A 27,962-nucleotide genomic window follows, 5' to 3' on the forward strand; every position below is an offset into this window, starting at 1 on the left:
CCGCGTAAGATATTAATCCTATTTTCGTGCTGAACGTTAAGCAGAAAAGGATAGATTCACACTTTTAGTCTCTGGTATGACTCAGCCGGGGTTTGAACTTAAGATCTTCTGGACTGGAGGCGAACGCTTTATCACAAGGCTACCAGTCAGTATTTAGACATATCTAACTCAAAATATTTGATTTGTCATCGTGCACCCTTGAATGCAAAACGATGTGAAGCATGGAATTCTTAGCTCGTTTTGAATTGTTACTCTATCAAATCAACTTATACATAGTTTTAAAAAAAATACAACAGCACCAAAATAGTGGCAACTGATGAGTTGCTGAAATACGCATATCATAATGTAAACAAAAACTAAAAATATTTACAAATAAATATACAAAAATAATTAACTCGCTAAAAAATTATAAAAATGTAAACACACGTACTGAAATATCTACCAAAAATTGATTTAATACACAACCGCCACCTGTATTTTACAATACACAAACCAAAACGTTGAGTACTTAGGACCGACTTTAGCTTGAACGAACAAAAGTTCGTAGCGAACGTTCAGGATTATTTTACTTTAAGATACTAAATGACTTATTTTCATGCGTGATTAAAGTCCTTTAAATTCAAACTAGCCTTTAGTTGTGGACACAACAAAACTTTGATAACTGATGATGTCCTTCAATACGCATTACCCGAACAGACTAATTTTCGTGTGGCATGTTTTGATTTTGCGTTGAGACAAATTGGCATGCGCACTTATGCCAGTAGGTAAAAAATATAAACAACAAACCACAGTCAAATAAATCCATAAAAAAAGACAAATACTTGCTTAAAATTTATTTTAAAAGACTGTAGTTAAAAAAAAAATATTTCGGTGCGTTTGGATTTTGTGCTTCGAAATATTTTATATGAAATTCAATAATAACCATTTTATCATGTTTTTTACCTACCAAAATGCGCGTTTGTGTACAAAAAATCCGCAAATTTTTGTAAAATTTAGTAAACATTGGCAAGTCATCTTACATATTGTCTGTTAGTTGTATGGATCTGAAACTCAACATTTATCAAGTTTAAAGTGTGGAATTCAAAAACCAAATCTATTTTTTTCAAAAGAAAAAGCTGCGGCAAATTAATTCTGTAAAAGCTCACACACCAAGAAACAGCGACAATAGCTATGTACTTTTTCAAAGGCTAGTCTGCTATATGATTTAAAGGTTAGTCTGCTGTATGATTTAAAGCTTAGTCTGCTGTATGATTTAAAGGTTAGTCTGTTGTATGATTTAAAGGCTAGTCTGCTATATGATTTAAAGGCTAGTCTGCAGTATGATTTAAAGCTTAGTCTGCTGTATGATTTAAAGGTTAGTCTGCTGTATGATTTAAAGGTTAGTCTGATATATGATTTAAAGCTTAGTCTGCTGTATGATTTAAAGGTTAGTCTGCTGTATGATTTAAAGGTTAGTCTGCTGTATGATTTAAAGGTTAGTCTGCTGTATGATTTAAAGGTTAGTCTGCTGTATGATTTAAAGGTTAGTCTGCTGTATGATTTAAAGGTTAGTCTGTTGTATGATTTAAAGCTTAGTCTGCTGTATGATTTAAAGGTTAGTCTGCTATATGATTTAAAGGTTAGTCTGCTGTATGATTTGGATTGTCACCTTCTTCGCCACAATCACAGGAGGACTGCAGGTTGTAATAATGATTTTCCTTGTCTTCGCTGGATTCTTGGTTGAGGACATTGCAAAATAATATGCGCAGTTGTTTAAAAGAAGGTCTTTGTAACGGAGTTTCGTTCCAACAATGTTGCATTATATCGTACCTGAAGAGTATACACAATTTAAAAGGGATTTTATATTTACATTTGAAGCATTTGAACACGTCTCTCTAGTTGGCTCCATTATCATAATTCTTTTACCAGCCTAAGACTCCCAATGTAATCTGTAGCAAGCACATTCTTTAACAAGTAACAAGCATTATGAAACTTAAATCTTTCAAAAAAAGGAAACAATTTGTTAGTAGCAGTGGCAGAGATACATAAAAAATATTAAGCAAAATTTTGTGTTGCTTACAAAAGAAACCGTGCAATATACAAATTCTTTATAACAACTGTGTGACAACTTACAATGATTTTGAGCAGTTTTCAGGTTTTTCCATTCTATATCCAGCCTTTAATTTTTCAAGTAATTCATAATTACTTAGACCAGGATAGGGAGCTTCTCCTAAATAAAAATGGCACAATATTCTTTGTATTTCTATCATAACATGATAAATTAAAAAGAACAAGAAGCCCTGGGGGCTCTAAGAATTTCCGCTCGCTACCAAAACATTTGATGACAACCTGCTTATTCGTTGTGTTATCGTGCCAAACATTCAAAGATGTTTGGTGCATGAAGCTCTGAAGATAAAGCACACAAGAGACATTATATCTTACAAGAAACACAAACAAAACGAAACGTTTCATAATAAACTGACATTTAATTGAAATGGTTGAAAGTCTTGCGATTGAAACGTTTATGGTCTTAAACGGCATTTAGTTGACAAAAAATTAAAATTTTGATGTGACCATCATGATCAGTATACTTTTTTTTATTAACTGTGCCAATTTTGGTTGAAAATAAAGTAGTTTTTAATTTTTGGACCAATTTTGGCCTAAAATGACATTCAAGGTGGCAAAAAATCAAAAGTTTGATGTCACCATTATATTTAGCATACTTTATTTGTTAACTGTGCCAAATTTGGCCAAAAATGAAGCGGTTTTAATTTTTGGACCAATTTTGACCTAAAATGGCATTTAGGTGACACAAATCAAAATTTTGATGTCACCATTATGTTCAGCATACTTTTTTGTTAACTGTGCCAAATTTTGACGAAAAAAAAGCAGTTTTAATTCTTGGACCAATTTTGGCCTAAAATGACATTTAAGGTGGCAAAAAATCAAAACTTTGATGTCACCATTATATTCAGCATACTTTATTTGTTAACTGCGCCAAATTTGGCCAAAAATGAAGCGGTTTTAATTTTCGGACCAATTTTGGCCTAAAATGGCATTTAGGTGACACAAATCAAAATTTTGATGTCACCATTATGTTCAGCATACTTTTTTGTTAACTGTGCCAAATTTTGTCGAAAAAAAAAGCAGTTTTAATTCTTGGACCAATTTTGGCCTAAAATGACATTTAAGGTGGCAAAAAATCAAAATTTTGATGTCACCATTATATTCAGCATACTTTATTTGTTAACTGCGCCAAATTTGGCCAAAAATGAAGCGGTTTTAATTATTGGACCAATTTTGGACTAAAATGACATTTAAGGTGGCAAAAAATCAAAATTTTGATGTCACCATCATATTCAGCATACTTTATTTGTTAACTGCGCCAAATTTGGCCGAAAATGAAGCGGTTATAATTTTTGGACCAATTTTGGCCTAAAATGGCATTTAGGTGACACAAATCAAATTTTGATGTCACCATTATGTTCAGCATACTTTTTTGTTAACTGTGCCAAATTTTGTTAAAAACAAATACCAATTTGGCCTGAAACGTAATTTTGATGACTTCCCAGTACTTAGAGAGTATGGGTACGAAGTTTAAATCTGTGACGTTGCAAATGACCATTTGGGACAGGGTTAGTTCGTCAGTTATACCAATACTATCCTCCTCTTAGATGAACGTGAAATCCCAGGGTCGAATTTTTCCCAAAAAATGCTCCGAAAGAAAAAAAAACGACGGTTTTAAAGAATTTCCTACGCCTTCGGGCGCGGAAATTCAATGAAAAATGCACTGCGGTAGCTACCATCAAATAAGTAAAAATGCGATGTAATCTTATCTAAAAAATTTGACTACAGCTTTAATTCGTAAGATAACACACGTACCCAGTGTGACAATTTCATATAGCACCACACCATATGCCCATCTAAAATAAATAAATTACGCAATCAACTAATAAATAAATAAATGAAGAAATAAAGAAATAACAATAAAGTTAATAAGCAAAAACAAAAATAACAAAAAAAAAATTAAAAGGATAATTTCTTGCTCGCCATATACATATAGATTTTAATAAAACATAAAAAGAAATAAACAATAAATAAATAAATATTTATTTGTTTATTATGACTTAGCTAATATAATTTTCTCTTTGAGCACGGTGCGAGATGTTTCGAAACATTTAACAAGTCAAGTTGAAAATTGAATAGTATAATATTTCGTCCAAGATTTTAGTTTCTTGTTCGCCATAAGTATAATGATTTCAATATTAGAGAAATAAAGAAATGAAAAAATAATAAATATTTATTTATTTAAAAGGGGATGAATAATTAGTAAAAAATAAATTAAAATCTAGGGCTTACACGTCACTGCACGTGCTTGATATTTGTTGAAGTAATGCTTCCGGTGACATCCATTTGACAGGAAGTTTCTCATCAATGTCTGTCTCCTGGATGATGGCATCTAAACTAACTTCTTTGGTCAAACTGAAATCTGAGATTTTGATGACATGATCAACGCCAACCAGAATGTTGCGACAGGCTAAATCGCGGTGAATAAATTTTTTGCTGGATAGATATTCCTAGAGAGGAAATTTTGATATAATTTTTAAACCGTGTAAATATTTGTATTAACAATTAAATAATGCAGATCATGGCTAATTCAGTAGCTATAAAAAGTCACGGTTTAGAGGCCTTTTGCTTGTCTTACTATTCATTAGCGTCCGTAGTGTTAATTTTGAATTATCATAGTTGATTTCCGCCAGCGAAGGCGGAATCTTTAAAATCGCCTGGGGAGATCGAGAGATAGATAGATAGAGACAGCCCAGAGCCTGGACGCCTAAAACTTATTCAGGCTAAAGCTTAAATCCTCGTTTTGACAGATTTTTTTCGGAGAACGAGGCTAGAGTAAGTTTTAGGCCAATAAGAATCCTAATAGTGCAACAAATTGTTTTATTATGCAATGAACATGCTATTAAAAGTCAAAGCTCGTGTAGTGTAGCATAATAAAGATTGTCTTAAATTTCTACATAGCGCGCCATCTTTGTTGTTATTAACGTTTCTCTTAAATAATTACGTCATTTCTCTCTGTAAAATTTCGCTAGCACGTAGACTAAAGGGGGATTTTCACGAAGCGAATTGAACGGCAAATTCGACAGCGAATTGTATCTGAGCATGCGCAGTTTTGTTTGTTTTGATTTTGCATCAAAATATTCGCTTAGCTGAAAAGTAGAAACAGTTCCTACTTTTTCGCGGCTAAAGGTATCGCTGCTAGTTCTTGACCAATCAGAACGCGGTTAACCAAACAATGAAATTGGCGCCTAATTTATTTTGTCGTGAAAATTAAAAAGGTAGGAACTGTTTCTACTTTTCAGATCCTAGCTCCTAAGTACCGCCGTAAACATTGCTAATCTAAACATTGACAAGCAAACATTGATAATTTCTAATGGCCTATGCAACTACTTGCAAACAGACTTCGAAACCTACAACATATCTTAATATATTTTGTGAGGGATTGTAAATATACACACAAAGTAGATAGAATGAAGACAACAAAAAAAAAACAGACATGATACGTTCTTTAATGATGACTGAACTACTTACCATTCCACAAGCCACTTGCCATGCGAAAGAAAGAAGAACACGAGGAGTAATCACATCTGTGCCGTCTGCTTGCTAGAATACAGTGATATTATTTTAATACTATGTGTAGAATATGTAAATTTAGAAAAAGAATGCTCAAACTTTTAACGAAATTCTTTATTTTTTATACACCTGCGAATGTTCTGTATATTTAGCATTGGTAGCAAACTTTAACTCGATCTCAGACTGTCCGTGACGTTGTAGTCAATGTCACGACCTGATCTACAACGTTTCAATTTTAAACGAAAAGTATGATGATGCATTAAAAAAATTGTTGCATCAAGTTGTTCAATGAGGATTTTAAGTATTGTTACCATTTTTTAAGAAAAAGGATTGGTACATTATCAAGGAGAAGGATTTCAGCAAATCTGTTCAGGTGGTTAAAAAAATATTTCACCTTCAACGTATCCAGATATTGTTGTGTGAAAATAAATGATTGGTTATTACCAGAAACACTTGACTTGGTTGAACATATCTATAATTTATAATAATCATAATAATAAAATAAATTTACAATAAAATATATTCGTTTTTTTCCCGGTCATAAATTAACATTCATCAAACTTATGTTTATCTGCAAACGCCTCGCCGCAAAAAAAGGACGATAAAAATCACCATCAAAAGAAATAATGTTTGCATCGTTAACACATTGTCAAAAATTGTAATGTGTACATTGCAATTAGCTTAAGTAAGCAAAGATGGAGTTTAAACGAAATTTTAACTAAAAGTTAATATGTAAACAAGAGTCTACAGACCTGCTGTCTTCTGTCTCTCAGATATTGCAAAAGGTCACCATTTTCCATAAATTCTGTTACAATACAATGTGGATCATTTATTGTACTACAGCCAATGTAATTCAATATATTCTTATGATATCCAATGCTTTTCATTATCTTGAATTCTTCTTTAAAGATATCGTAATTCTTTCCTGGAGAGCCATCTGAAAAGTTTCAAAACATTCTCATCACAAAAAGGAAAATGGATATCTAAAGCGTTACACAAAATGGGTACTATCTTCAGACTGTTACATTGTTGCAAATTTCAGGGTAGGAGTTAGTGACTGCAGGAAATAAAAATAAAAATTTGTTAACTACATGACAACAATTACGTAGGAGCTTTGTCTTGTCTCTTTTGTTTAATACACACCTTTATCTATTACACACATCTCTAAAGAAAAAAATTTTCCCCGTGTTAGCTCAAGGGCCATCTCTCCTTAACCCTTCGGCTACTTGGTTTGTTTTTTTTGCAAAACTCGAACCAGCCATGGTTTTTACTTCGACAATCTCTTGTCATTGAGCGCAATTTCTAACTACGTGCTGTCGCAATCTTGACGGAGTTGAGCAACTACGGATAGAAAATTTGATTCTCTCTCATGGTTTACATTTTGACATGTAAACGGTAAGTGATTTCGATATGGCTATTAGATGGCACGTCCCTATGTATGCCTTGCTTAAGGTTTCAGCATAGTCGGCTTGTGTCACATTTAAAATAAGATTTTAGCAAAAATAATAATTCGCAGTTTTATGGTTGCTTAAATATATATAACTGAGAAAAAATCCATACCTTTCAGTATTTTTACTGCTACCTTCAGGTTTTGTTGAGATAGTAAAACCGAGTCAGCAATTTGTTTAGCGTACTTTAATCTTGCAAGCGCACCTGTATTGATTGTAGCACTGAATACAGTTCTAAATGCGCCAGATCCAATTCTGTTTCCAATTTTTATGTCATTAGAGTTTATTTCCCATCCATCATACTTGATACTGTTTTGGTTGACGTATATACTTGAGAAGTAAATAAATATGGAACGTTTCAATCGATATAATATGCTACTACACTGACTGTCTCGTCCTCCGTTGTTATTTGAATTAAACCTTATTTTAAATTATTTAGATGAGACACCTTCGTCTTCTATACAACTCACAACTCAGAACTTTTGCTTTCAAACGTATTGTTTTTTTTTCAAATACGACTGCTACTTACTTTTTGTCGGCGTGTGTCCGCGATACTACAACACTGTCCGTCTTTTTGCGTCGTCGATGATGAAGAAGCATGAAGACGATAAAAATTAGAAGAAGAAATACTATCGGGAGTGTTATAATAAGAGTGAGGTTTTTCTTTGCGTCAACTTTACCTGTAATTGGAAATAAAAACTTTGTTGTATTTGCTAAATTTCTACTGTTTTTTTGTTCCAATATTCATGGAACTGAATATAATGTAGCTAAACTTTATAATTTAAAGAAATTCTGAAGTCGTTCACAAAATCGGACTTTCCAATATTTTCTGCATGAGTGAGAGCTAGAATATATTTTTAGCTTTTCGTCCACTTTTTCTGCACACAACAACAGGTTGTAAAATTTTGAGTAGTTAGCCTAAATTTCTTTAAGATGCTTCAAGAGTAGCGAACCAGACTTCCTTTAAGATGCCTTAAGGATAACTATCTCAACTTTCTTCACGATACTTTAACGTTAGCTAGCTAATATTTCTCCAAAAACTTCAGGTATAGCTACCCAAACTTTCCTTTAAGATGCTATAACGATAGCGATAAAATCGATCTTCAAAATATTTCAAAGACAGCTAGCCAAACATACCATTAAGATAATTCAAGGCTAGCTAGCAAAACATTAATTTAGAACATTTCAGTGATAGTTAGCAAACATTTTCTTAAAATATGTCAAGGATGACCATAGAAGCTAACAAGTAATTAAACTAGCGCCTCTACTCCCACCCTCTCTAAGATAAAGGTTCTTTAAATTTAAATGTCCAAATTATTTTAAGTCAATTATTGTTAAAGAAAATTTCGCGATTTCGCAAAATTAAATTTCACTAAATATATCAGATTTTTTTAAACCGCCTAAGTAAATTTAACATACCTGGAACAGCTGGCTGTCTTGCCAGGATAGGAAATGCAAGTTGTGGTCCTATAAATAATAAAATACAATTTCGACATAGGCTTTTCAAGCACAGCCTGCACAAACTTTCAAATAACGTGACGCAAATAATTTTCCAGTTATATTTAACAGAATAACATCTATAAACACAAAATAAATTCAACCATATTTGAATAAAGACCCCAAACTGGGCCATCTTAGGTAATAAGAAAGAGTCTTAACTATCACTATTCAAACAATTTTTACCTTCCAGTTGTACTGTAAAGTAACCGTGGGTTGAATCTCGGTTGACAGTGTTAACAGAGATCTAAAAGTGACATATATACTTTAAAAAAATATAACGTAATTTATAGTTTTGTTTGATCGCTTGTAATGGTTAGGTTGCTAAACGTATTTCGTGAAAATATTGTGTTCAGTAACGGTGTTTTTTGTAGACTTGCAATAAGGTAATGCGCTTAATTTCTCACTGTGAGAAATTAAATCCATGTCAAAAAACTTTGCTTTCACACTGTAAATCTACTTAACAGAGTTTTTAGTTAGTAGAACAAAATAAAGGATTCTTAATGATTGCAAAGTTAAAACACAAATAAACAACACTAAAATTGAATCAATAGTAAATGTATTTGGAATCTTTTTCAAAAGTCAATCTGCACCAAATTTAATGAAAATCTAGCAACATCAAATTAAATTCTCGCAAAAGATTGCATTTTTGCCCTAAGCTAAATTAAATCCACGCAAAACCAAAACAACACAAAAACCCAAACAAAACAAACAAACCAAACAAAACAAAAAAAATAAACAGAGTAAAAAAGGAAAGCTGTAATCAAGACCTACTTGAATAGCCAATGTGAATGCACCTTCGATTTCAATATCTTTAATATCATAGGATGTATCAATCTAAAAAAATATTTTGTTTTTAACAATTATTTATTTATTTATTCTTTCTCTGTGTTTCTAGAGTTATCACGTCTTTTTTAAACACTTAACTCTTGTGTCTTACTTTATGAAGCTAATATGTTTTTTAGTCTCGATAACCCATTAACTTACTGTAGTCGTTCTGTTATATTCTCGTCCAAGGACATCAATAAGTACCTTTGGTGTTCCATCGCCCCATCTTACAAAATACTTTTCAATTTTCTTATGCGTGAACGGTCTCTGCCATTCAACACGAATATTGTACGATACTTTGCTGCATGAACGACAAATTAAGTCGTTGTTTCCATGGATACACGTCGCCTCGGTATAACGGATGCAAGACTTTTTTTGAATAGTTGCATTAATCATGTTTTTAGTGAGAGGTTGATCCGTTGGGACTAAAATAAGCAATTGTGTCTTAATTTCTTAAAAATTCAAAATAATAATACTCAGATTCTGACTGTCTCTTCGCGACCTTAAATTAATGATAAGAACGGACGAAATATGTTCGAAAGCTAAAATGCGAGGTTATTCTGGGCTACACGCGTTGTGCAAAAGTCTCCCGGCGAATCTTTGTAGAAAGAGCCATATTTGTGTAATTAAAATGGTTATGCGCTGGTTTTCCCCATCTTCAAGTAGTTTTACCATCAAAGCATCATTTTAAGACGCTATTTTAAATACGTACCCTGGAACCTTAACCGCCTATTTCGTTCAAGAATATAACACGAAGTGCTAGTGGATTGTGTGAAGAACTGTCTGTGTAGTGATAATAAAAAAGGCCCCAGATTTAAAAAAATTATCTCAATACGTTGTCAAATTCATTTTTAATGTTTCTGAATTTTAAAATAAGGGTAGGTAGCACATTTTAAAATGAAATTAAGGAACTACCCAATACTTTCTTCAGAAAATTAACTTAAAAATCCGTATTAGCTTTGTGATGTTCACGGATACACTACCCTGACAGAAAATATATTACAAAATAATTGAACGACGTCGTTTGGAGAGGAGTGGTAAACGTAGATTCTTTCCGGATTCTGCAATCGGGCTATCAGATATGCGCATACGCATATTATAACGAGTAAAAATGTTCCAAGTGGTGTTACATTAGCTTCTTTCTCCCGCTCTACTGAGGCATTTCATAATTTTAAATTATCATTGATACATAGTTAATGTAACTTTGTAACTCGTTAAAAATTTTCTATTTTATTTTATGACCACCGCAATAACGATGGCAAAATAATTGTCGAATAATGGATAGAAAGATGTCGAACACGTGTTCAGAAAAAAATCGTACATCACCACCCCTAAGGTTTCTCAGTGGATAATAGTCAAAAATAGACACCCCTTCAAAGTGTTGCGAGTTAGTGTATTATAAGTAAGACCATGGTTATATAATTAAATCTAAATTCACCCATGGGTTTGTTTAGAAGATTAGCCCACGTTAATCCATGTTAACCCAAAGTAGAACTCAAGTTTTAGTAGTCACCAGGTTATATTTATTTAAATAGCTAAACAAAAGTACACCAAAATTAAGACAAAAAAGTTTTTTCTTCTTCTTTACGCAAAATTTCAATGGAGACCAATAGAATCAATTTTTAAACCAAAACCAATAGTTTGAAAGCGTGCACCAGAAATAATTAACCTTTTTTTCTTTCTTAAACTTTAAAATCTTACCATAAGGCCTTCCTGTGGTTGTCGCTACATCAGCGCAATTATAATTATCTACAGTATGGCAACCTAGAAAGAACATTCGTAGATCTTAGGTAGCACAACTAATCCTTAATACTTTGTAAAAAAAAATTAAATGTTATTAAAGACAATTTTCTCAAAGAATAGGTCTGGAATGGCTTAAATATTCTGACTATAACAGTAAAAATCCAACAATCATAAAACAGGTCAAAATTTTGTCGAAATTACCCGGGGTTTCACAATGTCGAAATTACCCAGGGCTTTAGAACGTTGTGGTATTGCTCAGAAACATGTGTAAGCGGCACAAATAAACTACAAGCTGTATAAGACGTCAAACAGATATTGGCTTCAGTACTACTGTATTAGTGAGATAATTTACCTTCGTAAATAACACTTGTAGAAGTAGTACCACCAAGAAGACAATCTCCTAACAATGTTTTTACCTAACAAAGTAGGGTATAAGCAGGGTATATTCTATAGTAACCTAATATACACTTAACATCAGTTTTATAAAGAAACACTTTTATTAATCAGTAGAAATTTAAATAAAAAATCATTTAGCAAAGTATTAATTTAAATTTTCCAAACAAGACTACGCCATGTCCATTTAACATATTTCTTTATTGTATTGTTGTTATTTTCTGGCTATCCAAAGTTTCAACAATAAACTCTTTTTACGTAAGAACCATAATGTTTGGCTACGATCTGAGATGATCAATTTTTACGTGTCAAGCTCCATATTTTAACGATTTTGTGTAATATTTTAAGTACATATTTCCGCTAGTTATTAAGAGTAAAAACGTCAGGCGAATACTCTGCCTTAAATAATATGTATCCATGTTATTTGACAACATATGGAAGTAAGTTAAATTTGTGAAATTTGACATTGTTCTTATGTTGTTCTTAATTTACAGCCTAATTGTTTTTATAAACTTTTTTTTATGTAAAACAAGAGAATTCCCCTTACCTTTACACTGACAGTACACGATGCTAATTCATCTCGCGCTGTGTTTTGATATTCAAAAAAAGTGCTACCATTTTTCTAAATCAGAAAAAGACATTTCATATAGACCTAGCCCGATGAAAAATCCACTTTTGTCCATATTCCGGTTCTCAGATTTCGTCAGTCAAATTCGAGCATCCTTGGCACAAACAAGGAGGCACAAAGTTTCGGCTACCATGTTAAACAGAATACGGATATTGTTAATACAAAGAAAGATATATTTAAAAACCTGTTTATCAACAACCCTCCACGAAAATATTGAGAAAATACTCTTTCGGCCATTTTTATAAAAGTTTTACAAAGCATCAACTCTGCAGCAAGTAAGCTAAGAGAAATCCGTTTATCATGTTTACAGCATTTTTAAACGAGCTAGAATTACAGAGTAATCTACGTCCCCCTCGAAGAAGAGAGTGACGCTGACAACATTTTAAGAGTTTCGATATAACATAATAATCTAAGATCCTAACTGTGAATATTGATATTCGAATAATTTTAAATTGCATGATTTTAGTATAGAAATATCCTATAAAATTATTTGTGGAGACGACCTTTAAAATCTGCCATGCCGATATATATTTTGTGAAGGATTGAAGATAAATAAAACACCCACATCATGAGGTGTGTAAAATATAATAAAGAAAAAAATGAAAAAACAACAATGGTTGCAAAAACATCTTACGTAGGTTAAAAACTTATTTGCACGAAATTGCATTAATGGAAGGATGCCAGGATTCATACAAGTATGTAAAATTGTCTCCATTTCAAACCGCTTTGGAAGAACAGCTGTTGACACAGTGTCTGCAACAATAAAAAAATATACATGTATTGCTTCACTCTAATACTTTACTGCATTTTTTCTTAATATAAAACTTATTCAGCATAAATTGATTTTTTTTGCTGAAGGATATCCTTTGTTTTCTTTTATTTCAACAAATTTCTGATTAGACTTAATTAGATACAAATCTTTGCTCCTGTCAGCTAATCGTTACTTAACGATAACAAGCGATCATTGGCAATAATTTCAACGATAACTTTACAATGAAAATTTTAGAATAAAAACTGCCGTCACTCACACTACAAGTAAAAGTTATGAGGTGATGTTTTTTATTTGCTTCAATGTATAAAAAACAAACAAAAAAATTAAAAAGAGGAAAAAATAATTAGGTACGTGAATACATTTCAGAAAAAACAAAAAAGACCAATTATGACTGCAAGCAATTATTACCCGCTATGCTCAATAATACTTGAAAAAAGATTTGATACTTATCACTGATGATAGCACGAACAGCAGTGAAAAATAGAATTGCGCTAGCACCAGGATATAAAAATTATCTTTGGTGGGTTAGGTTTTGTTCACTAGTTATTGTCCAATGAGAACTTAGATTGAATTGCAATACCTGGTACAACTGAAAAAGTGACGTTCCATCTAATCCAGTTCATATTATCCCTTCGTACAAGAGTTGGTGAATGAATAGTGATATTAGATAGTCCATTAAATGGTTTTAACTCTGAAAAAAAATGTAAGAAATTAGAAGTGAATTGGAAACATTGCACATGAGAATTATTCAAAAACTTAGTTCCAAAAAAGGTTCAACAAAAAAATTCAACAAAAAAGCCCGACTAGATTAAACGGACCGTGATTGGAATTTTTTTAAATCATTTTCATGATGTCATTATAGAACATCTGATCCTTATAATTTGTTTTTATAATAATTTTATCCCTCAAATATATATTCACTATTTACTAACAAACTAAAGATAACACTTTATTAAACCAATTGGTTATTATTCTTTCGCCAAATTTTTTCACTAGATTTTGTGGTACACAACAATCAATCTTTACATGGGAAACTAACCAATAGAAAATATACATTGTATTTATCAAACACAAGAAATTGTTTTTACAGAAGACATATATTTTTATATATATATACCCCCAGGATAAGTGTCGCTAGCATATTACAGCATGTGCCATAGTAGGTTTATTTGTGGTTGATAGTAGATAATGTCCTGCTTACAGTCAGGCAGCATGTCAGGGATGCGAACAAGAACCTACTACTATCTACTTTACATAAAAAAAAATTATACAACTTTAGACAACAAAGTTTTGAAGTCTTACTTGTGAAATTACTTGATATAAACTGGTTTTTATCATATCCTCTGTGATTTATAGCGTAAACGTTCAATTTATATTGTGTCTCTTCGTATTTGCCATACAATTTATAGGTGGAACATATATTTTGCATTGTGATTACTCGATTTGTTCTTGCTGTCTAAAAAACAAAGAACAATCTCTGAAGTTTGTTCTAATACAATAAGATCTGATGGAACAAGAAGTACGGAGGGCATAATAGAGAGGGCGTAATATAGACGTAATACAGATATATTTCTGAAAATGTTATCAAGATTGTCTTAAAAAGAAAGATGAAAAATCAATTTTGCACCTAGCATGTATATGATGGATCTGATTATTATTTTGTTAAATCAATGATCAGCAACTTACCAAACCAAGGACATTTTGGGCATTTGTATGGAACTCGTTTGAAATTTGAAGGACAACTAAGTAAATGTTTGACAGATTTTGCACGTTATTTACTGTCACGTTGCTCCATCTGAAGGTAATGTTGTTGATATTCTGTTCAACAATTTCAATGTCACTTTTTTCTATATCAGCATTAGTAGCTTCGTCATTGGCAACATCTGAAAAGAAAAAAATTAAAAAATTAAAAATTTGGATCCCGAAAAAATATACAAAAAAAATAATGATACAAATAGTTGGAGAATAAATATTGGTTCGTTGATATGAGTCAGACCCTTTCCTGCCTGCTGAAATGAATTCTCAAACATCATAAGTTACCATGTGTAAATTATTTAAAAGTTGAAAAATTTGAATTTTCCTGTTTTCTAAAGGAATGTCTTCTGTGTTTAGGAATTTAAGTAAAGTGTGGGTATATTAAACGTCCCATTTTAGCAGGTAAGGAGAATCATTTAGTAATTGTCAAAAAAATTGCACCTTGCATATTCAGAATCTGCTGATAAAATGTGCAACCATTAATGCACTCATCAGAATCCTAAAAACGGTTAAAAAGATTGTTAGGATATTAAGACAGGTGTGACATGGTGAAAAAATCCTTAAATAAAACCAAGAAAAAAGCGAAAAATGTAATTTTTTATAGCATGGCTGTAATACCAGTGCTAAAATGAAGACGATAGGAATAAGGACATCACATCCTATCTCCTGCTAAATTACCAGTGGAAAACAACAGAGAAAAGAATATGAAACAACAAGTACATATTGAGATGCTAATACAGACAAGAACTTTTATGTAAAAGAAAAACGCCTTTTTTTATTTCCAGAAATATACTTACACAATAGTTGAAACATTTTTCACCATGAAATGGTAAGGGAACATGACAAGCCCTCATACACTACAAAATGAAAAAAATGCATATTTCAGCGTATGTTGATTTTGCGGTTACAAATAAATTACAATAACAGATTTAGATTCCCTTTAAATTACATGTTTTGATTTTAGTTTTTATATCTCTTGGTATTTATTTATTTATTTCTTAATCAGGTTAGAAGAAACTATATTTAGTCCACACAAAAAAAAGGTTTTTAACAATACGCCTGTATTGTGGTGACTTTGTAAGTTACGACAGATTCCAGCGTTTGTTGACAAACAACATTTTTATTACCAACCAATAAAAATTTAGAAAACACTACGAGTAGTTGCTAACATTAACAAAACGTGTCTAACATTGTGGAGCATCTGCAACTTTGAAAATTGCCAAAAAAAATTGAAAAACGTTGTTGCAAAGAAAAACTATCAACAACATGAAAATTATTTTTAACATTGAAAATCAATAACAACTTAATATAAAAATTTATCATATTAGCAACAGTGAAAACAGAAAACTATCTAATTGGTGTTAATTGTTATCTGTATTGCTATACTCACACTTCTACATCTGTAACCTTCACAATCCATATCCATCGTTGAACTGATGTTAAGAACAATTGATGCATACTGAAGAAAACATTGAAATATAAATTTAATAAATTGGTGTGGTGTTCAATAAATTCTTAAAACATGGTCTGTTATCTATATTATAATGCTAAGTCGTTCGTCTGTCTGTCGGTGAGCCAATAATGGTAGCTGCGAACAGCGATAGGCATGTTTCTGTGGATTTCTTCATAGTTTTACGACCAGTGTTTTGTAATTAATATTGTAAATATTGGGAAATTAAAGAGTTATTTAGTTGTTATGTAAAAGAATTATTTAAATCACATGTATCATCTTAGTAGAAAATGTCCTATTTTGAATCGTATAACTTGTTGAATACTATTTTTATAAAAGAACACAATTCTTAGAATACTTGGATCAAAAAAATGTATATATTTCACCTGCGTGCAATATGAATAAAGTCTTGCCCATTTAAACCATTGTTCATTAATAGAGTGTTGACCTGCTCTGAGAATTCGTTGGTTTGATTTTGATTCAGGAATGAAATTATTCGAGCATAAGGCAAAAAAACCTTCACTTGATACATACTCATCTGAAAAACGTATTAAAATAAGTTATACGCTTAAGAAATCAATACTCTATTTGGTCATCACATTTAACCTAGTTTATCCAGCATCAGGTGCATGCATGGAACACCTAATGTTGTTCAGTTTAAACACATTTTGGCCCTTATCTAAAAAATGATATATTTAATAAATAATAAATTCCGACATAGCATTAAAAGTAAAGAAAAGGTCCAAAAATCTTCCCACTATGGCTTAGTAAAGTAAAATCTATTAAAGCTAAAATATTTTATCGTCATTAGCTTTCCCTATTTTATGTACAAAATGTGGTAAATTAACAAAAACAGCTAACTCTTGATGTGTGTGAATTTATTAATGCAAAAGCTATAAACTTTTCTTTAAAATGTGATCTTTATAAAAACTTGAACGACGCAAAATTGGAAATATTAGGCTAACTATGTGCTGAAGCCAAATTACTAATTCCTATGCAATAACAAAGAATATGAAAAAAAATTTGTTGTGGATATATTCTTTTTTTGAGAAATCATGTTAAAAATAGTTCTTAGGTTCTCATTTATCACTTAGTCTTACAAATCAAAAAAATGTATAAAATCTCAAACCAATGAGAAACGGAAGAGTTTAAATTAGGCAAAAATTAAATATATTTTACAATGAAACATTTTTTGAGGTTTCAAATAGTTTTTTGGAATTTTGATGAAAATAGAATGTACTTTTATCTGGTTTGTTGCCCAGATGCTTCACTTTAAGTGCAAAAAACTAAGCTTCACACCTGGCTATAATTTCACATTTAGACTTTCTATGGAAGCCAGGAAATATATTTCACACTAAGGGTAGAATTCCACACAGCCTAATTAAGACCTAAAACAAAGTAGGATGGATGAACAGATACTGAAAAGGTTAGTGGCAGAGAAGCTTGTGTGAGTCATTTCAGGGATTTATAATTCCAAATTACAGTGGAACCTCCCTAAAGCAGGCATCGGGAGGACATCTACGAGACAAAACGTTTGATTAGTCCCAGACAAATTCTTCCTGTGTGAACATTTGGGCCGAAATTGACCTCCATGAAGTGAATATTAGTGAATATTATTCATTATTTCAATGGATAGTTTTAAATTTGTGTTTTTAGCATTTTTTTAAAAGTTGTAAATATAGACAAAAATAACATTGTGGGAAAATAAGTGTATAGTTTTAAATAATGATGAATTTAAAATTGATGCAGGTCTAAAACAAACAATACCTGTTTGATTTAGGGTCCAGATTTTTTTTGTTGGGACTAAAAAGAACAACAAATAATATCAGTTAAACACTTAAAATATTAAAAAGGTTAAGTAGTTCTATGTAACATACGTGTCAAATCCTTCCAAGCATAACCACGATCTGGACCCTTTGTTGAGGTTTCGGCATATACCTTTATAAAAATAAACAGTAAATCATACCATTGTACCAAAATTAAATATAAAAAAGCAGGTAGTCCTTATTACTAAAGCAGAATGTGAGTTCAAAAAGAAGAGAAACCTTGGGATGTTTGAGCACCCATACCACACTGGAAACAACCTCAGTCCTGATAGCTATTATGCTACCCTAATATTATAGAAAAGAGGCAAAGGGGACTGGCAACAAGGTTGCACACGACTAATAAAAGCCGTCCATGTTTTGCACAAAACCAAACATTGTCTCAGGTTGCCCAAAAGATGTTGCTTCTTTGAAATAAATTTCATTGCATAAATTTAACATTGACAATGGGGGAATGCTTGTCTGTGTCGGTTATTTTAATTACTTTTTAGGGGAAGTGTTGTTGTTGTGGGTGACACACATAATAAAGAAATTAAACATTCCCCGAAAAAAAGGCCGGCTTATTTTTTGCCTTGCTCTTATATATAATCGCATTTTATTTTTAAAGAATTGGAATATCAAAAATGCGATAACTTGAGTACAAAGAAAATTATTGACTTGAAAGTTGTTATGGTGTGCCTTTAGACAAGTGTAAAGAAATTAGCATAAATATTAGTTTTTTTATTATACAAAATATAAAAAAAGGTTAAATGGTGGTATTATAAGCCACCATTTAGTTCATTGTGATTTTCCCAAGGATGTCATATTCCTTCCCTAAATACACACAGCCTATGAAACATGTTTCGGGAATCTGTATAATAATACGTAACTTCTGTCTGTCCGTCTTTCTGTGTGTGACTTTTACAAAGACCGTAAATGTGCGAGTTTTTTCAAGTTTTTTGATGATGATGATGATGATGATGATGATGATGATGATGATCTTCCTGCAAGAAGATCTTCCTGCTTCACTGCCCATGTCTCACTACCGTACAACATAACACTTCTTACACAGGCCTCATACAACTTTAACTCAATTGACAAGACTCTGCTAGTCAACAAAGGAAGTAACTCTCTGAACTTTTTCCAAGCAGAACCTATCCTGCAAGTAACACTTCTTCCAACACCCCCTTCACTGCCAAACATATCACCTAAGTAACAGAAGTTATCAACTATCTCTAACGAGCAACTGTTATACATTATTGAAGCTGGAAATACTTCATTCTCTATAATCTCACCTTTGCAACGCTTGAATAGAAACTGAATGTCAGCTCTTAACCTTCCACCAAGACTACTGCACTTCTTATGTACCCAATGCTTGCAAGTCTGACAAAAAATTGAGTTACTACCAACCCCTTTCCTGCAAACTCCACAAGGCCACTTTCCAACTACAAGGTCACACTTGGCTGCAATGCTACTAATCATGACTTTAGACTTTGCTGTGTTCACCCTTAGCTCTTTCTCTTCTAGTCCTTTCTTCGACTAACTAACTAGGGACCACCTGGGATCAATTTGGGTAAGTTTCCCGAACCTGGCTCCCCAAATCAGTTTCGGAAGTGAGGGGTTGATGACGTCATCAAAAAACCTGTAATCCCTAATATCTCTGCAACCATTGTCAAATATACATGATCCTATACATAATCTTGATCAGCGTTTCAAGATCTATACAATGAAGGCAACAGGTATACAGATTTAACCAAAAAAATTGGTACTTTAGACGGGCCATTGCTGACGTCAGCCAAACTTTAAACCCTTATATCTCATTAACCGCTCATCAAAAGCACATAATCATATACATTTTCTTGATCAGCAATTCAAGCTCTACACAATAGACGAAACGGATAAACTGAATTTCGTCAATTTGTTCTTGCATATGCACTACTGACGTCAGCGAAAAGTCTAAAATAGCCAATTTTTACATTGTCCTTCTGCCTAAGTGGATTTTTTCCACGGGCTTTATCGACTAGTGATATTAATAATATTTTAATTTTAATATTTTCTCTCCCAAAAAAGCCAAATTTTAAAAAAATCACATAAGTTTTCTCCAATAAAGTACTCAATATTTGTCATTTCACAAAATAGAAAATTGCTTAGCAAATTTTATCTATACGTGAAAGCCTTACCTGTACAATAAGAGTAAAAGTTGGAGTTGAAACTGATATATCACGGAAAATGTGACTCAATTTGTCCTAAAGATAAAATTAAAAAACCTTGAATTAATTAAGTGTATTAATTAAATCACAGGATGTTTTGTGGCTGTAATTAACACTGCAACTGAAGAATCGACACATAAAAATAATAAAGGAAGTACACAAACAAGCTGGTAGGAGGATGTGGGAGTCAATAACAGTCGAATTATCTGGTGTTTTGTGAGAGAAAAATCAAACGATGCTTTTTAATAAAGTTATGATTAACTGCTGAAAATATAGTTAAAAACTGAGGAAAAAATTAAGATAAGATAGAAGCTGTTGATATTGTGTGTTGTTGTTGTAGTTGAAGGAATAGGAGGAGAAAGTGATTACACAAGATGATACTCCCAAAGTCTACAACTGTGTAAATAAAGAAAGAGAGTCATCATTTAGTCATTTATACTTTATATAATTGTCAACAGCTTTTTCTTCTAGCTTTAAATTAAAAAAAAATTGCTTGAGGTAAATTTTACTTGACTTAATAATGTTCTGCCTTTATTTTTTATACAACTGTAGAAATTATTTTTGTGGTTGCAAGTTCTTACGAAAAAAAAAATTTGCATTTGGAATACAAAGAAAAATGATCGCAAATTAGTTGTTTTAAGTAACTTAAAATAAATTACATTCTCCAGCCATTATTGCTGTACTTATTGTCTTTTATTTTTTAGCTTTAAAAACAGAGCTTAATTTGTCAATTGGTCAATCTTTGCCTGCTTTTAAAGAACTTAATTTTTTAATATGATTTTTACAAGGATTTAATTTTGTCGGTCTATTATTGCAAAATCTTGGTGTTCTAAGGGCCTGGCAGTCAGGAAAATGACTTCGGACAAATAGTCAATTGAGACTGAAAAGAGTAGAACTGATGGCCTGGGCTCGTGGAGCTGGGTGATTTACGTGTAGGGCCCTTATTGAGCTGCAAAAGACCATACTACAGTCTTTGGAGGCCTGCGCACGCAATTAGTAGTATTCTACGGACCTGGCAGTTACAACTTTACACATTTAGTGTGTGAACTTAATGTAAGTTTAAACCTTCAATGTGTAAACTGAAGGTAAGTTTCATCCTGGCAGTAACGGATTTTATCCAGATTTATTTGTCTCACTTCTTATATATATTTATTCTGTTTTCTTTTTGAAGAAATCTCTAAATTTTGTGTCTGGTTTTCAGAAAAATGGACTTTTGATTAGAATTCAAAATTTGACAAATTTTAGTTAAATGGTTAACTTTATGGAACATTTAGCAAACAACAAATGATGATCAACATGGAGGTGAATTATACATACAGGATCCACGTGTGTCCTCTTCTTTTCCTTATTAATAAAAGGCAAATTTCCAAATACAAAACCAGTTCCCCATCTTAAAACATAATGTTGAATTGGAGAAGCAGTTTGAGGTTTTCTCCAAGACACTTTAACATCATAGAGAGTTTCACTGCATGATTTACATGAGATATTTCCATTACATATTTCTTGATTGTAACGCTGGCATTTGTGTCTCAATGGTAGAATTGTCACTGAACTGGATGCTATGGGCTGATCAGTAGGCTCTAAATGGAATAAAATATTGTTTTATTTAAACTGCCAAAAAAATTGTTTGACTTAAGAATTTTTTTTTAGGTTTCTTAATCGCAAAAATAAAGGTAAGCTCTAATAATGCCTGTATTCTTAAAAAACCTATGCAATCGAGTTTAATGACAATTAGCGTTTTTTGGTTACTTTTTATGCAGTATGTCGTAAAACAATATTAAACAATTGAACTTTCACCAACACAAAGTATAATTCAACCAAAGTAAAAAGTAAATACTCGACAATTGAAAAAGAATATCTTACTGGGAGTTGTGGTTGTTGGTACGAAAGAACAGCCATAATCCTTCACAGTGTGACAACCTGTAAAGTATATATAAGAATTTGAAGTGGACAAACTTTTTTTTGAAAACATTGTCTGGAAATTGTGGTGAGATGTTCAACAAGTAGCATAACACTTCCCTGGGCATGATTTCTTTCCCTTATGTTAAACAGCTACAAACAAAAGCACCCCTCAAATTATTGTTTATGGTAAAAATCTTTTTGTTTTCTTTTTTCAACAAATGCATCTGGCACTACATACCCTCATATGTGAAACTTTTCACAGTAGTTTTTCCCAGTAGACATTCTCCAAACGTGGGAGTGACCTAAACAACAAATGTTAATGTTACAAGTTTGTCTGTGAATCATCATCATCATTCTCGGCTTAACGTCCGTTTTCCATGCTAGCATGGGTTGGACGGGGTATATTAATGACCCTCTTCCAATCTGATCTAGACTGTGTTAGATCTAAACTCAACTTCCTCTCTATCAAGTCTGTCCTTATAACCTCCTGCCAAGTCTTTCTCGGTCTGCCTCTGGGCTTTGCCCCAGGAACTATCAAGTCTCTACACTTTCTTACCCAATTATCCTCCTCCATTCTTTCCAAGTGCCCCAGCCAATTCAATCTTCTTATCTGGATAACATCTTTAATTCTACAGAGACTTAGCCTGCTTCTTAGCTCATCTGAACTCTTTCTGTCTCTCAGACTGGCATTACACATCCACCTAACCATTCTCATATCATTCCTTTCTAAACGGTCAAGATCTTCCTGCTTCACTGCCCATGTCTCACTACCGTACAACATAACACTTCTTACACAGGCCTCATACAACCTACCTTTTACCTCAATTGACAGGACTCTGCTAGTCAATAAAGGAAGTAACTCTCTAAACTTTTTCCAAGCAGAACCTATCCTGCAAGTAACACTTCTTCCAACACCCCCTTCACTGCCCAACATATCACCTAAGTAACAGAAGTTCTTAACTATCTCTAACGAGCCACTGTTGTACATCATTAAAGCTGGAAATACTTCATTCTCTATAATCTCACCTTTGCAACGCTTGCATACAAACTGTATGCCAGCTCTTAACCTTCCACTAATACTACTGCACTTCTTATGTACCCAATGCTTGCAAGTCTGACAAAAAATTGAGTTACTAGCAACCCCTGAATAAATAAAAAATGTGAGGAACCCAATAATTAGAAAGGCAGTGATTTCATAATAATGATAGAAATTGTTTCTTTGGTACGGTTTTAAAAGTAAGGGTACAGATGAATCCTCTATACGTACTATTTTGTTCCCTTTCCAACATGTGATTTGTTATTTACCAAATTTTTTCAACAGTGTTGTTGTAGATTCTGCAAATTAAAAGTTTTTTTTACTCCAACTTACTTTAACAACAAAAGTACAACTTTTCAGTTCATCCTTTTCTGTGTTTTCGAACTCAAATGACATTGATTGCTCCTTCTACAATATAAAAGATATTAGATCACCCTATGGCACAATCCTTGCAATAAATTATATAATTTTTTAAATCCTTAGCTACATCATTTAGCTACATCATATTTTTTCCTATTTTGGTGTGTTAGACCCAGTTTTTTTGTTCTTTAAGAATTTTACACATTTTATATCTCTTTTTAACCCTTATACTCCAGCAAAATCCCCTATATAACATTGGTATTTTTGTACATATCCTTAATTTGGTTAAGCTAGAGATGTTTGATAGCTTAAAAAATTGTAGTGAAATAGTGAAATAGTAAAAGTAACATTAAGAAGAATTTTGAAGCACACTAAAAGAAAGTTTTTTGCCTTAAAGCTTTGGTTTTTAAGCATGGTAAGTCATATATCTTTTGTGCTAATAAAAATCAAATACGAATAAAACATTGGCTTTTTTGTTAACTTTGATTATAACTACACTTACAATAGGGTGTGTCGATAGGTGTGGACCATAATCAAATAAACTGACCACTCGGTGATTTTGCGTTATAGTACATTGTGGAAAACCCACTTCAACTTTTACACTTTTCATAAGATTTTCGTTAAAATCTAGAAAACAAATACACTGGCAAATTTAGTTGTATTTACACTGGTGTAAGTTTCTGCTTCATGATAAAATACAACAGCATACCTGAAAAAAGTAGGCATTAAAAAAAGATTAGATTCATCATTCATTAATTTACATTTTCAACATATCACAGACTTAGATATTTGCATTACCTACTATGTATATATTTCTAATTAGACTCAGGTTTTCATTAGCAACTTCGTCTTTATACAGTAGTAAGCTCACTTGTTTATCATTGCATCTAAATAGCTGTTTATTAGTATGCTCACTGTTTTTTGTCTTTACTACTTTTAGTTGTGTTTTAGTATTCCTACTATCAGAAGTAATTTCTGTATATTTGTTTTTACAGCGTGAAATATTTGTCACCTACAAAAATTAAGTCACTTTTTACAAATGGAAAAAAAAAATTATGGTTACGATTGAAGAATATTGTATACCTATTGGAAGCGACCAAGTTACATTCCAAACAATCTTGTTGCGGACAAATGGTTTATCTCTGTTGTCAATTAATGTTGGCATATCATCAACATTTAATTGTGTCACTGGTTTTACTTTAAGGAAATCTAGAATAATTGCAAACACAAAGTCATTATTATGAAACAACGCTTATCGTGGACAGTTAAGAAATGAAACATGAATCATGTAGCTACATTTTCAAAACGAGCAAAAAAAAAGAAAAAATAATTGAAAAAACAGATTAAAAAAACCTGTATTGGTAACTATTTTGTTTTATTGGTTTCTTTATTATTGATTGTGTTGAACGTTGCTTGAAAATGGTAATTGCAAATTTCCTGTTCTATTATAACGATATGTCTAATTACTACTATTTTATTATCTCTCAATTATAAGACACTGAGGGAAATAATCACTATTGGGGTGAGTTTCCACTCAGACACAACACAGATAGGAATTGAACTGAACGGAGTGAGAATAATATGTTGATTTGTTTGGCTATTCCACTAATTATTATTTTCTTTTATACTACTCCTGTTTGCAGAAGAAGTTGGAATGACTTTGACTGTCAGCTTGAGTCAAACTGATCGGAATGGAAAATTTTATCAACAAATCAGTTTTCAGAATTTATCTTTAAATTTCTGGTACATTTTATCGAATGTTTTTTCAGACAGACTGAAAAATTTTATATAGGCCTATGCGAAAATTGGCACTGTAAATACTGATACTGCAACATAAAAATAAGTCAAGTGTATATAAAGCATGGTAGCTTTAATACATACCTGTGTATGGGCTTTCTATAAAATTATCCTTATCATAACCATTGTAGTTGATTTGGTGAACAGCAAGCTTGTACTTTCTATTCCGATGAGGTCGAATATTATTCTTGTATATTGAACAAACTGTCTCCATAGTGACTGTACTTACATTTCTTGCACTCTACAGAGATTTTTAAATTAATTAATTGATAGATTCCGTTGTGAAATATTCTCAAAATGTGTCCACAGTTATTTGTATAGCTTCTTATCTATATTTTGTCCTGAAAGTCTCAAGCTGTATCATTTGAGTAATATAAAAACCCATTCTTTAAGGCCATATTACACTATTATTTTATAACATCAAAAATGATATAGCATCCCAAACTCCTATAGATTTGCTTTTTTATTCTGGCATACAGTGAGATTTGCCAAAATCTGTTTAATTAATCTTCAAAAATGAACAAATCTGCTCAATAATCACTCAAAACAAAAAGATATAATTGTATTTCTACTTTATTTTCTGTGTTTTCTCTTATAAGTAAAATGTAATCATCTTCAAAGGTCGGACTTCTTTGATTAAATACAACCCTAATTTGCAAATTTGACATTTTATGGTTTTCATTTTAATACTTTCTAACAGCTTCATATAAAAAATGTAACATACACACAATTTTAATAGGTAAGTAATGACAAGTTATCATCTATTCTTACCAATCCTATAACATTCTGATGTTTTAAGTATCCACTAACACCAGCCACAGAACGAATGCTAATTAGGTATACACTGGATATTTTTGGTTCACCATTTGTCACTATGTTGGACCATGCGAAAGATAAAGACGTTGTATTCCTGCTTGTTGCTTGAACTGAGTCATTTCTTAATTTAGGTTTTTTGTTTGCATCTAGTTTGAGAAATTCTAAAGAAACACAGTAATATTTTTGAAATAGTTAGGTGGTTTTACTGGATCTTTAGAAATGACTTTTTCTGTAGGAAAAATTTCCTTGATTCTATAATTATATTTTCAGTATTAATAACATAATTTCAACAAGACAGAAATAAAAAAGTTTGCCAAACAATTAAAAATTTCAAAAAACTTATCATCAGGAATTAATATTCCATTTAATTACCAAAAGTAATTAATTAATTTACATTAATTTTTACTGATATGTACCTCTTGTGTAGAAGGAAAGTTATCAAACTTAACCAAACCAAATTTTATAAATACATAAGAGAACCAATTTTTATAAAGGTCATGTGGGAGTGTTTTGCTGGGATAATTCTGAATTTATGTGTTTATTACTTCTTGTATGTGACTGTACTGGTTTACAGAAGACAGAAGATTATAAAAGTTCTTGTTCCTGCTCCCTCTTTAACATTGCAAAATGTTCTGTTGCATTGTACCTTTTATTTTATTTTTATTTTTTAATCTCTATTCTAAACCACAACATTAATTCAATAAGTATTAAACCCTAAAATTGAAAAGGGTTTTCCTTTTCAATTTTAGGGTTTAACTATAATAAGTGCCCCTGCTCGATAGTGCACCTCCCTTTCAATAAAAAAATATTTACTGAGCACGCCCTTGAATGAACGCTTTTATTATTTTCAAAAAGTGTTAAAAAAACCAAAATAATTCAACCAAATTAGATTTTGCGACTGTTTGAAAATACATAGTGGTATCTGACAAGGGTTGTTAGAAAACTTGAAACTTCAAAATGAAATTGCTTATAATCTTTTTCTTCTTTAAAATGCACAAAAATGTTAAAATTATTTTACACCTTTATATCTCATTAAAGGAAGGGCTCCCTCAAATAAGCACCCCCTTTCTCAAAGTTCTAAAATTGAGTAACCGCCTAAGGGATCTAAGTAAATATTATCTTAAAAACCAGAAAACATACTGCTTGTCATACCTGTTGTTGGTAAGTTTTTGATTTGACTGTAAAACTTGCATCCTGAAACACATTCTGTGGATGTCTAAGACAAATTTAGGTTTATTTTATCTTGCACAAACAGAACAAGAATAATTAAAAATGTGCTAAACAAATCACTATAATAGATGAGTAAGTACAGATATACTTACACAATTTTCCTGGCATTGTGTTTCGTTAAATGGTAATGGCATACTGCATGCCTTTAGACACTAAAAAATTCAAATGTAATATATAGTATATTGAGCAAGTATCCACAAAGAATTGAATATTCTAAATATGTTAAATAGAACAGAAATAATACACAGAACAAAAATATATATTTTCTATAGCAGAGCTCCTCCATAAATAAAAGAGTGCATAGAACATTCTGCAGAAATATATTATGTACTTTTAATCTTTATTTTTTACAACAAAACCATGATTTTGAGACACCATGTTGGTTTACAAGCAGACCACCCATCTTTAACATTTGCTATTAAACACAGATATTTAATAATAACTTGCCTGGCGCATTTAAATGGAGTTTCCAAACACGTATTTTTTATAATCATAGCTTTTAAGACTGTATATATATAAAAGATTTCGGTCAAAATACTAAGTTAATCAGGGGACTCTGATACTTATTCTTTTAATATCTGTCTAAGATACGTGTTTAATATAGAATACATTGGAGAACATAATTAATTTATTCAAAATCAGAATTTAAGGGTATAGACATTATATATGTTATTTA

General features: G+C 31.8%; 1 protein-coding gene across 1 annotated transcript; it reads right to left on the reverse strand.

The window, feature by feature from the left end:
* Positions 1 to 235: 235 nt before the first annotated feature.
* Positions 236 to 27,510, reverse strand: LOC130656662 (uncharacterized). Its single transcript, XM_057459564.1, has 37 exons — positions 27,379 to 27,510; positions 27,209 to 27,272; positions 26,012 to 26,217; positions 25,325 to 25,481; positions 24,527 to 24,652; positions 23,946 to 24,070; positions 23,417 to 23,491; positions 22,286 to 22,349; positions 22,009 to 22,065; positions 21,463 to 21,725; positions 20,116 to 20,181; positions 18,011 to 18,071; positions 17,901 to 17,936; positions 16,520 to 16,671; positions 16,074 to 16,142; positions 15,481 to 15,540; positions 15,125 to 15,182; positions 14,615 to 14,811; positions 14,231 to 14,384; positions 13,509 to 13,619; positions 12,791 to 12,909; positions 12,076 to 12,150; positions 11,488 to 11,551; positions 11,094 to 11,156; positions 9,552 to 9,817; positions 9,339 to 9,401; positions 8,751 to 8,811; positions 8,487 to 8,534; positions 7,597 to 7,747; positions 7,180 to 7,397; positions 6,372 to 6,556; positions 6,014 to 6,091; positions 5,578 to 5,649; positions 4,339 to 4,556; positions 3,862 to 3,902; positions 2,113 to 2,209; positions 236 to 1,809 (listed from the first exon to the last, which is right to left on the reverse strand). The coding sequence occupies exons 1-37, from the start codon at positions 27,418 to 27,420 to the stop codon at positions 1,620 to 1,622; spliced, it is 4,152 nt and encodes a 1,383-aa protein (XP_057315547.1). The 5' UTR covers positions 27,421 to 27,510; the 3' UTR covers positions 236 to 1,619.
* Positions 27,511 to 27,962: the final 452 nt, after the last annotated feature.

Source organism: Hydractinia symbiolongicarpus, chromosome 9, assembly GCF_029227915.1.
Source record: "Hydractinia symbiolongicarpus strain clone_291-10 chromosome 9, HSymV2.1, whole genome shotgun sequence".
NCBI classification, from domain to species: domain Eukaryota; kingdom Metazoa; phylum Cnidaria; class Hydrozoa; order Anthoathecata; family Hydractiniidae; genus Hydractinia; species Hydractinia symbiolongicarpus.